The sequence below is a fragment of the Lissotriton vulgaris genome, chromosome 12 (genome assembly GCF_964263255.1).
Source record: "Lissotriton vulgaris chromosome 12, aLisVul1.2, whole genome shotgun sequence".
Lineage (NCBI taxonomy): Eukaryota > Metazoa > Chordata > Amphibia > Caudata > Salamandridae > Lissotriton > Lissotriton vulgaris.
In genome coordinates, this window is record NC_141700.1 from 551,484,776 (window position 1) to 551,497,347 (window position 12,572).

The 12,572-nt window shown below is 39.7% G+C and overlaps 1 protein-coding gene across 1 annotated transcript in view; it reads right to left on the reverse strand.

Annotated features, from left to right (window-relative positions):
- Positions 1 to 3,417: 3,417 nt before the first annotated feature.
- LOC147677713 (toll-like receptor 2) overlaps positions 3,418 to 12,572 on the reverse strand; it is a 209,414-nt gene continuing 200,259 nt past the window's right edge. Inside the window, exons 2-3 of the mRNA XM_086946493.1 lie at positions 12,337 to 12,397; positions 3,418 to 6,031 (exon numbers count right to left, since the gene is read on the reverse strand). Of these exons, the coding sequence (XP_086802619.1) occupies positions 3,540 to 5,999 (2,460 nt within the window). The 5' untranslated portion in view covers positions 6,000 to 6,031; positions 12,337 to 12,397 and the 3' untranslated portion in view covers positions 3,418 to 3,539. The remainder of the gene's footprint in view (positions 6,032 to 12,336; positions 12,398 to 12,572) is intronic.

Consider the following 12,572-nt stretch of genomic DNA (forward strand, 5'->3'; position numbering starts at 1 on the left):
TGCTACACTGTGTAAGGTGTGTGGTTGGAAGGATGCTGTTTTTGTTTTGATCCTATGTGGAAAGTGTTTCTATGTCATGTGCGATGACAAGATGTCTTATGTTATGGGACGCAACGCGTAGCACTGTGCTGGATGACGAAGTATGAAAGTCAGACACACAGGTTTAGGGTTTTTAATATACTGGTAGCTTTGAATGGCTCTGCATGCCCCATTATATTATTTCTTACTAAATAAATTGCTTAGCTGGTTATGGCACAGGGTTGCCCAATATGAGACTTTGTGTATAACTGTGGCCCTGAGCTGGCATGGTTGGAGGGAAAGCGAAGTGAAGCGATTTGTTGGGAGGGATATTTGTATTATCATCCCATATTTGAGTGTCTTTGTGAGATGTAAAGAAGACAGTCAGGTTGTATAAATATTTGGGGCCTGCAGTGGTGCACTATATTAAAGTCCTCTGAATTTTCCAGCAATGTGTGACAGATCTCTGGCGTTACTCCACTGCTGCTCATTTAGTGATGTTTCATTTTCTGGCTGTTCAGTGCTGGTGATGGATAGCCCTCATAGTAGATAGGTCTCACATGAATTTAAGACGTCTAGGTTACAATTTACTGTTGGCTGCTGCATATTAGTGTCTTAATATTCTTGAGTGCCATAACAGTTATATATGCAAGTGCATAACTTTATAAGCCACAGCGAACCATGGGTCAGCCATTCTAGCTCCACCCCTTGTGCACTGCTCCCTCTTTACCTGCAACTGTCTCCACCTTACTCTGAGCATTGCTCCCCACCCATCCCAAAATAACTGTAAAATCACAGCAATGGATATATTTTGCTGTGATGTAACTAAAGAGCAGACTTTAATGATTGGTTTTGTTTGATGTCCTACAGTCTATGTACTCCATGAATGCACAGGCCTTAGCATATAAATGCTTATGTGGTGCTGTGGGAGGGACTGCCAGCTGCACTCATTCAGTTGGTGTTTGAGGCAGACAGTTTACAGAGTGACTGAAAAGGGGCCGTCTCTTCTCCTGGTGGCTCATAAGTCTCCGTCCGGGGCAACTGCGGAGGACCAATTGACTGGTGCATGTTTCAGTTCAGAGTCCTGGGGAAGGTAAATTAGGTCTTGGCAAGCGTTTTCTAGTAAATTCTGCCACTTCTCTTTTCTTTTTAAATTATGTAGAGTTTCCTGAGTTTAAAGTATTGGAAAAATAATGCAGGTCCTTTATATAAAATATTGAATTCAATGTACAACTTTGAAATACCTTAAGTTATGCATTTACCTTTCCTTCAATATTTGTAAATGTTTTTTTCCCTAACAATGCTTCACAAACAAACACAGACAAAGCCAACAGCTCAGCACTTGCACTAAAAAGATCCGCCATATTGGCGCTGCCAATGCTTGTTAAAAAATAGGGTCAAATGAGTCATTTCACATAACTACTGTCAAATCAATTGGTTAAATAAATCAAACATTTTACAAGCATCTCTGAAGAGAAATATATAAAATTGTTTCATTATTTGAATATCTGACAGAGAACCCATGAGCATTATTTTACTGCAGAAATAAATCATGCAAGTTCTATTAGAATATGTTGTGCTTTTACCCAGGGTCCAAAGACTGAGGATATCTTATTCCATCCAGCCATGAAAGCAGCTTACTGACCAGCTGCCTACCAGCGGATTTCCAGATGTGTCATTTGTATGCCTGCCTCGTCAAATGTGTTATTATGGGTAAGCAAATACACTGCAATTACATCAAAAAGACCTTTGGAGGATTCAAATGCAACACAAAACCAGACAGCATTTGGTGGCAAAGAAGGAACCAGGCAAACATCAGATACAACTGTACTGTTTACATCTGGGTAGATTAAGGCAAACTGAAATGTGAGAAACTGAGTAAACCTTTTTTTAAACATAACCCATGGCATATCGTTACTAGGGTGTACAGATCTGTTGACTTAAATGTCAATTTTCAATATTGATCCAATTCTCTGGGTAAACATGCACTCTAGAAGTCTCTCTTCTAATAACAGTAAATCTAATAGGATGCTAATAACCTCGTCCTGGGTCCTGCAGAAACATCAGGGGTTAAAAATTAACTGGGGGAGAACTACTACCGCACACTGGGTTTGTACTTGGGGTGAATTTACTGCTCTATTCAGAGTTCTGTCGGTCACAATGAAAGACTGCATGCTGTTTTGGATTCACAGAGTAGTGAAACTCCATGATTTCTCCCTTTTTGACCTGCAAAACCAGGAATAGAGACCGATGTCCCCACTAAACCTTGCAGGCGTATGTGTGGGGGAAAACTCAAGGGTTGAAGCAAAATTACCACCTCACTCGAAATGTCAGACTCAGATATGCCACTGATAAAGATGAACGTTATTTGCCACAAATCCATGTATTTTCGTAGCAAGGCAAAGGATTAGACCTCCGCACTTGTTACAAAGCTGACGGTTTGACAGACTACCGCTCCCATCGCTGCCCGCTACACCAGTGGTCTTCAGACTGTGTGGCACGCAAGCGGATGTGAAGGAACCAAGATGAGTACTTAGTCTGTCCTCCGCGAATCCCGACACACGTCATGCTAAGGTGCTGCATTTGGTGAAAGAAAACAGAGTTACAATGAGCTAGCCTGTAATTGGTGAACCTCTTTTGTTAGTCATAGCCTGATTGGTAGTACGAGTCAACGAGGCACTCCAAATAATCCGATCTCAATCTCTTAATTGCAATGAATGATTATTTTTAGGGTGACAGATTGGCAAACACCATGTTGGTAATAAATGGCCCAATCGACAACAAGTTTGCTGTGAGCTTCTAAGGGGGACGTCTGACTTATTTCTGGAATTCGGAGTAAGTCATAAGGATTAGAAGAGTTGATAATACCTATTGACAGTAAATTCTTTCCGATTCTGGCACCATGTATTTGGGTATGCTTTTAAAAAGAATAACTGAACATAACTAATATGTTTGACTTGTTAAATATGTTCATTGCCGCCAAGTGGTTCCAAGTCTTGTGCAACACACTCGGTAAATTGCAGTATTTTAAACAACAAAATTGTGTATTTTGGAGTTTGCAGTTTTGCTTTTAACACTGTAGGTGTGGGCACAGAAACACAGGAGGCAAAGTGCTTTTGGCTTTGAAAGCTGCAATATAGGATTCGGTCATACATGACATGGGCTATTTGCCAGCTTTGCATCTACCTTGTGATGTCACTTGAAAAATGTCGCTAGCAATGTTTTATTCTGCATATATTTAATGATGAAAAATGAAAAGTACTAAAGTGTCTTAGTTTTGTCTGTATATATTAGAGTGTGGGCTATCGCAACCTAAGGAACAGTCTTTAGCCTCTTGCAGTATTTAACATTTCCTATCAAAATTGTGAGAAAATAGGCTGGTCAACTTTGGGCGGGTGGCTAACAAATCATTTTGCATAAGAAGAGCACAACATTAAACACTTTCAAGACCATTCTCTTTTGAGACTCATAAATAAGTATGGACAACTTTAATGTAAATTTACATAGTAAACTTGTGTAGCTCATAATGCAACAGGCAACTCGGATATAGCACTGTCATTGGTCCAAGACATTCTTTGTTGATCAGCACTCTCCAGGGTGCATTTCCCCAACACGTTCTTGAGCTGAACCCAGAAAAAGGCCTGTTTGTTAGGTTCAGAAGGCCACTCCAAGTAAGTCTTTGTGCTCAGCAATTTTCGTAGTTTGCAGAACTTATTTGGAAGGGAATCCAGGCTGACATTTTCTTTAACAACCAAGATGACGTCATCAAAAGCATGGCCAATGCAACGCTGGTGGGCAAAGTACAGCTCATAATTGCACCACTCGCTGTCGACAAAGCTACGGGACAACACAAAGATGACTTTGCGGCTCTTTTCAATGTTTTCAATGATGTTGTCAATGATCCACTTACCCGGCATGAAGTCTCTCTCATGTATGCAGATACTGAAAGGGGGGTTGCACTGTTCCAGACGGTATAACAATTCCCTCCTAACCCAATCTGCATCCGAGGAGCAATAGGAGACAAAGGCATGGTAACTGTATGTCCTGCAAGGAATGCCTTTACTTGATCGGTGTCTCGACTGAATGATTTGGCATGTTGCTTTTATATACCATGGAGCATCAAACTTCCAGCAGAGTAGCATAGAAAGAATGACCACAACTGCAGTTGTTGTGACAGTAATAATCACAACTAGAGTGACATCACATTCCAGCCACCCTGGATTGTAAGACTCTATCATGTTACGGAGCAGGTATTCTGGATGATAGCATTTATAGTTCTGAGGCCAATCGGCAAACTCGAGGTCACCATATTGCATGGTCTCCTCAATGAACATGGAAAGCTCGCAAGTGCAATGATAAGGATTGTTGCCTGCTTTCAACTTTGCAAGTTTTGGCATGCTATCAAAAGAGCCTGTAGTGATCACTCCAAATGAGTTACCATCAATAGCCAAGAACCGGAGGTTGGGGCTCTCCCAGGTGGAGGGTATGAATTTAATTCTGTTGTTACTCAAAAACAGCTCACTCAAATTAGTACTCTTGGTGAAATAGTCTGTGTCTAGCCCATCTAACTCAGAATTTGACAAATCCAAGTAGTGCAAACTGGTAGGAAGGCACTTGAATATTATCTTTTTTATGATGTTATGGTGCAGTATTAGCTTTGTAATGGCAGGTCCCCAGCTGCAGGACTCACTGTTTGATCCGATGCCATTGTGACTAAGATCAACAACCCGGAGATTTGGCCAATTAAGGCTTAATAATGAAATAATTCTGAGGCTAGTTATTTTGTTGCTGCTGGCATTAAAACATTTCAGTTTAGGAACCGATGGGTTTTTGCATGTTGGGTTGTGTACAAATTCGTTGGTCAGTCGGTTGTTTGATATGTTCAGCACAATAACATTTTTCATCTCATCCCAAGCATCACAGGGAACATAACGAAAGTTGACGTTTATGATGTGAAGGTTGCTCACTTTGCTGAACCAAGTGAATGTCCTGTCGAACCTCAGAATGTCTGGGTTATTGATGTCCTTTAGTAGGAGCTTATTCAACATCAAATTGGATATCCCAACATTTGAAGTATACAAATTCAAAGACCTTGCAAAGTCTATGGCAATAAAGCACAAATTTGTCACATTTGATATTTGCACATTTATCAATAAGAGGCGTAATAAGTTCTCATTGAACTTTCCCCGATACAAAATAAGCTCGTTCAGACCAGTGTCTGCTAGACCATTGAACAAGTCCATGTCATATGTGTAGTAAGAGTTTGCAAACAAATTGCGTAGAAGAAGGAGATTTATGGATTTTCCACGCAAGTCTCCCAGGATCAAGGGTAGCACATAAGGATTTGAGTCCAATGCAAAGTCGCACCAAAGAGAAAAGGTGTTAAGCACATCGAACGCCCCCTTGTCATAGTGCATAGGGCTTGAAGCAGTCTTCAATGCAAATTTCTGTAAAGAAATATTTTGCAAGGGTAGAAAATCATTTTTCCTAATCCATGTGATCTCACTTCCACCCATGGACAGTACCCTCAAGCTTCTAAAGGTGTAAAAAACACCATCAAGAGTTGAATTCAAATACAAATTGTTGCTCATTTCCAGCTCTGTCAGATGCTCCAAAGGACTTATCGCCAGGGAAGGGATTTCCTTTAGAGAGTTGTTGAAGAGGTTGAGCTTTCTGAGAAGGAGATTTGAGGCAAAAGAGTTGCGATCGATTCTGAAAATGTTGTTGAAGGCCAAGTTCAAAATGGTCAGGTTTGTATAGGCAGAAAAATCTTCTTCGCTGATACTCTGAAGTTTATTGTAAGACAAATCTAATTCTACCATGCTAGTTGATAAATTTTTAGGGACTTCACTGAGGCTCAAGCCAGAACACAACGCAACATTGTCCTCATTCACTGTGCAAGACATCTGACTGTGTGCGACATTGGCCACTCCAGCCATCAGAATAAAAAGTGCTAGCCATCTCCCACTGCTTTGGACCATTTTGACATTCTTCACACCGTGGAATGAATAATCTGTTGGGAGAAGAACAGGTAAAAAAGTATAAAAAGTAACTTGATAGATTTGAGCAAATGCTTTTTTTTATAACTGAATTAAAGAAGATAACAATTGATCAATTCTTGGTATGTGAAAAAGTAAACAATTACTAGAAATCTTTTCTGGACCATTAGGGCATTCATACATAGGCATAATAAGAAAGTGAAATCATAAATAATTATCACTTCACACTCCCTGCAGGAACTTCACCTTCCTGTTTGGTCACTCTGGATTTTATGCCTGTTGCCGGACACTATATTTTTGCTGACTTTAGAACTCAGTGCACTTTACCCCTGCTAGCCAGTAGTTCCTGAAGTCTGTTTGCATTGGCTCTCCAGTTTCTCCCAGTTAGAGATTAGCCATGAATAGGAGTGGAAAAGTTATGAAATGCCTCCCAGGAAATAGCTATGGGCTGCCCTCAATGGGCAGAAATTACTCCTCTAAATTCAGCCGAATATGCAGAGTGGGGGCTATGTACTTCCTTTTAACAGGACAGTGTCAAATCCTTCTTGGGCACACTTAAAGAGAGATAAAAGGATGCAAAGACAATTCTTGAGGATCTCTTATGTGGTTGGAAGGACACTGATTTTGTTCTACCAGACCTCGTCTCTGGGTTACATATAACCTTTGGCATATACTTGAAAGTGAGAGAATAGGATACCAAGATAATTCATGTGAATTTCCGATCTGGTTTCTGAATGACTCTGCTTTTGTTATATCAGACTTCTGTATCTGGGCTTGTTGTTGGCTGCTCCAAATAAAATATTGGCGTTAGATGTTGGAAGGCACTAGGATTGTTATAGTATGTACACCCGTATATATATATATTTTTTATTTTTTATTTCATTCTCTCTCAAAAATGGGTAGGGTTGGCCACCCTGAACTTTTATCCCATTGTAATGGGAGGGGCCAGGCATAAATTTGGTACCTCCAGGTTTCAGAACATTTTCTGGACCCGCAGAAGCTCCAAAGAGAACTGGTTAAACTGCCTGTGGCCGGAGAGGAGCCCAGAAGGACTGTACCTGTTCTCTCATGTACCCAGGACAAACAAGTGGATTTCTCAGGGCAGTTGGCTGACCTCCTCTGGGGCCACAGGAAGACAACAAGTGCAAGGGGCCTTTTCTGGAAGTACCCACCTGACCAGTGGCAACTAGATGGGGTCTGTGCGTTGCTGTTGGCCTGTGTCTGACACCATGTGAGTCTCTAAATACCTTCCCTGAGATCCTAGGGCTTTAAAGGTGTACTCATGTGGTGTGTTGGGACTTGAAAAACTAAGACTAAGTCAGAAGGTATAATCTCTGATTAGGACGCACCTGGTTGATGTTGCTAACCTGAACTCTATCGCAGTCAGCCTCAAATTGCACCTAGGTCAGAGTCTACTGTGACCATTAACTATCACTGGTACCATTTATACTTAAAACTTGGAAAATTCATATCTTAGGTATCCCTTATTGAATTTTTTCATTTTGATGTCATTTTATTTTTTAAATTGTACTCTAGTTCTCTAATTTGGGTTAGGAATTATATTGTTTTGCATTTAGTTTTTTTTCACTGCTTTGGAACTGCATAAATACTTTACTCTCTACCCCAAGTTAAGTCTGTCTGGTCTGTGCCATAGCTACCAGGGTGCTGAGCTCAGGGGAATCCTTTTTATCCGTGTCATTGTGTAGAGTTGTAATGCAAAGGTGCTATATTGAAATTGAATCACAGAGCTGTAATTGTAATAGTTATTGATTATATTTCTTGAACTAATTTGAAATAATACACTCAGAGGAAAGAAGCAAATACAATGTTAAAAAATTATCATATATGATACCATACCATTATAAAAAAAGTGATTTTTTAAAAATGCCATACTATTAGAAATATTAATAATAAAAAAAGTCCAAGATTGAATATTACTATTTAAGAAAGAACTGTACAATATTAACAAGCATTCTTAAAAGATTGTATGTTTGAAGTGCTCTTCCGTTATGGCTATCAATTTCATCACACAGCTGATTATTTTTCCTGCAATCACCTTAAAACAAAAATTTGTGGAATCCTTAAGTGTTACCATTCCATGCAATCTAAACAATGGCTTATTTTTTTATTATTAACAGCTTGGTACAAATGCAAAGAACATGCTCAAAGTACTCCATATGAGTAGAGCAAAGATGACATAACGACATATGATTTTAGTGCTTTGCTCAAAGAACCCTGAAATAGGGCAAGTAGAACACAGAGAAGACAAAACCTTTAAAAGCGTTTTTTCATAGACAGATGTAATGGTCAATCAAGATCATTTTGATGGCTGGAAAAGACTTGCAACAACTGATTTTCAGTTCCAAGCAAGATTTTCAGTCTCAGGCATTTCTCCTGATCCCCTTGAATTCGCACTAAAATAATTGCTTGTTTAATTAACTTTCTACGATGTGACCTGTACATATTAGCAAGACTGGTTACTGAGCGTAAATTGTAATTTCTCGCAAATTGAGACTAGCAAAATGGAATGTACAACAGTGTCTTAGGCACTGTTCGCTATTCCTAATGGGCTCACTAAAGGCCCACCTCATTAATATTAATGAGGTAGGTTGCAATTTGTGACCCCTTAGGAATCTCACACATCACAGGGCTGGTGGCCTGCTGGGGCCAGCAGACCACCATGTCTGCATTTGCTTTTTTAAAGAAAGCAACTTTTTTTTTCCAAATGCAGCTTGTTTTCCTTACACGAGTACATGTACACAAGGAGTATTCTCCCTGACGCACTACTTTGCCGACAGACTAATACATTGATACAATGGCTTATGTTTCCGGCAACACTAAGCTGGCAATCCAAACATAGAAAGCATTTTTATGTGATTGAGCGGATCTCTATCGATATACCAGCCCTGAAGTCGTCGAGGTATCATAGGTCTATCAACAAAACACTTGTTGGCTGAACCGTGCTATTGGCTGAATCACTGTATGATGGTTGTACAATTCTACTATTGATTGGATTATTCATTGGCTGTGTGAAACTCAACTGCCTTGTTTGTGAAGATTTATTGACTACACCTTCTTAAACCTGAACAGATGAATTGGATTAAAGTGGACTTCACAACATTCACTGTTGAATCAACATTGACTCTTTATCACAACCGGAGTGCTTAGATTAGTTTGATACAGTTTGTCCCTCTTTTCTGAGGGACATTTTATGGTTGTTTTGGTAACCAACCCTTTTTTTCTTTGAGCACCGTTTAAGCTAATTCTATTTTTCTATTTTCCCCATACGCAGTGCAGAGCGCCCATTGTTGCTTTTTTTGACCTGGTTACCAAAGTGTTTGTAAGAAAACAGGATGCATGTTTGCAACTGGCTTACCACCTACTTGAAGTAGGTGGTAACTGCGATTATTTTGCGACTGCATTTGCTTTCACAAAACAATCGTACATACCAGTGCGACTCGCTATTAGGAAGGAACGCTCTTTGCACACCCCTTCCTATAGTGACTCGCAAACCCTATTTTGTGAGTCGATAAAAGGTTACAGGCTCACAAAATAGGGTTTGTACATAGACACAACCCTTTTTAGCAATCGCAAACGGGCTGATTCCCCGTTTGCGACCACTAATATGGGTCGTACACCTGGCCCAATATAGTTTCCTTAAGAATACAGAATTCATTATAATTGAACCATATGTTATTGAAGAAACTATTTTAGACTTAATAGCAATAATGGTTAGACTAATGGCACCTCCGCTATACTTTGTGGCAACATTTTAAATCACAGTTGCAGATTTAATACATTATTCAGTTTATCAATATGTTGTGACCAGTGCTGAGAGTCCTGTAGTTCTACTCCAAGGTAGGTAGGTGTACTTCTGCACAAGCTCAATATTTTGTTGATCAATTACCCACTTGAAGGACAACTTTGATTTCTGAAAACACATGATTTTTGTTTTATCTTAGTTACTTTTTAGTTTTTTTTTTGATGATCACCCTGGAGGTGGAATAACTGCAGTTGAAGGCCTAATTGAGTTTTAGAAAACAAAAGCAGGACATCAGCATAGGCAAGAAACAGAATTGTGGAGTGGCCAGGTTTCATGCAATGCCTCCTTATTGCCTACAATAGCAAATAAATCAGGAATGTATAATGCAAATAATAGAGGGGCTGAAATTCATCTTGTTTTAAACCATTCATTTTTTTATTGCTGGATGTCAAACCCCTACCATTGCTTAATTTAACCTGAACCCAGGTTTACGAATATAACTCTATTATTAATTTCAGGAGTGTTTCCTCAAGCTCCCAGAGCTCTAATTTTGACTAAAGTTTGGTATGATCCACCCCATTGAAGGCATTAGAATAGTCAATAAACGGACATATAGTTGTCTACCTTTAAAATGAAAAGTATTTTTAACTATAAAAATTGATGGCCACAGTATTATTCATTGTTGAACAAGCCAATCTGAAACCAGTCTGATGAAAGACAATTAGCGAAGAATTGTCCTCCTGTGTTGATAGGTACATTAATAATAATTTGCTGAAGATTGTACCATACATATTGAGTAAAGCTATCATAAGGTGGCTGCTTAGTTCTTATTTAGAACCTTGTTTGTATAACGATTGCAAAATGGTTCCTTTCCAAGACAAAGGAGTATCACAGATTGACATTGAACAGGGAAGTTAAAACCATCTGCCTGCACTTTTCTTTATTATGGCGTTCGAGATCCCATTGGGATCAGGGGCACAAGAGGTTTTTATCTCTGCAATACAAGTACTTATCTCCAAAAAGGTGGAACTTTGAGAGACTGCAACTTGCGTAATTGGAGGTTGATCAGCAGAGTCATCTAAATCTGCAAGGTATAATTCCCACGTATTGTAATTTATATAGTACCACCCTAACTTGTTTTTCCTGTCCTGGCCAAATCCTATTAATGACCAACATTTCTTTGAGTTTTTGTTTATAATAGATTCATGAAGTTTGGTCCATTTTTGCTATTGATATTCAAGTTTTATTTCTCTCAATGGTGTGATAGTACTTTTTTAAGGTTGTCTTATGTCCTGATCCTTTAAGATATTAGTGTTAACTTTCAAAGCCCTTCTGATTTTCTGCCTGTAGAAATTATATCAATTGTAAGAAAACTGTACAGCACATCTATGTGATCCCACACACCCCTCCTAAGAAGTTTAAGCAGTATTTTTTGTCTACTTAATTGATGCGTGTGATTGGTTACCATTAAGTTGATGGGGTAATATGGAGGTGTTCCATTCTTCCAATCAATTAGGGGATATTTCCTCAATTTCCAGTATAATAATGTCTATTTGCTTCTAGGAAGCCAGTTCAACTATGCGTGAGAGCTTTGTCTGACCTGCAGGTGGATGGCTCCCAAATTGAAGCTAAAAACTGAAGGGTGTATCTATAGCCCCAGGAATCATACTTAAAATGTTTGCGATGGCTAGCAGAATCGGAAAATGTGGCCTTCCATTACATCATAAGATCTCACTCCATTAGACTTACCTGTGTTGTTTTATATCCAAGAATCAATAAGCACTGACAATGGCAATAATTTTGGCTTGTAAAGTGAAAAATATTTCTCAAGCTTTATTAAGACCCAGAGAACAGGTACCACATGGGCAGTAGCAGTGCAAACTTCCCTCATGGACCCAAAATGTCAGCAAAAGCAGTTGCAGCACAATGGCGGGTAGACACTTGGCAGGTGAGAGGCATATCCCCTCACAATACTGACTGCAGCCCCGGGTGGCAGCGTGGACTCGAGTTGCTGGTGGTAGGAGAAGAAAAGGGAACCTTTGTGCAGGAGCACTAGATTTCAGCTTGAGATTTGAGCTGGTGATAGCACTGTGTGGGGTTAGAGTTCCAGGTGGAGAGCTCTGAACTAGAGAGAAACAGAAAGAGAGATAGAGAGAGACATAGAAGATGCTACACTTACAAGTCACCAACAGACCACAATTTTTACACTGCCTACTTGTGCCACAAGAGCTGCAGAGAGATCAAGTAGGATGAGAGAGATGGAGTTCAGTAATACTGAGCCCATACTGAGGAAAAATCCACTTGGGTTATCTGGGTGTACAGGATGCTAGTTTGGGTTCCAGCTCAGGGTGAAGAAAGGTAGAGACATTCACCCCCACTGAGTTAATATGTCAGTGCTCAAGCAAATAGATTCCACCCACTGATAGATACACAATTGTGTAAAAGCTAATAAATCACTGGCACAAGGCTACGGAGCCAAATACATGTCAAGAGTTCCTCGAGCCCATTCTTGACCACCACACTTACACATTACTACTAAACTATGATTTCACGTACCTGATGGGTTGTAAACACCAAGCTGCCACTACCCCATCCATAGTTATGGGTCAAAGGACATCTGTTAAAAGAGAAACAACAGCATGTGTTTCATTATTGAAGAATGGGTTGAGTGAGAACATTGTGGACACCTGTGACCTTAATACCATCTAATGGAACTCTTGTACCTTTGACTTCTTTCTCAACATTCCCACTATGCTACTTCTAGTGAAGGCTGAATTTGCACGTTAGATGGA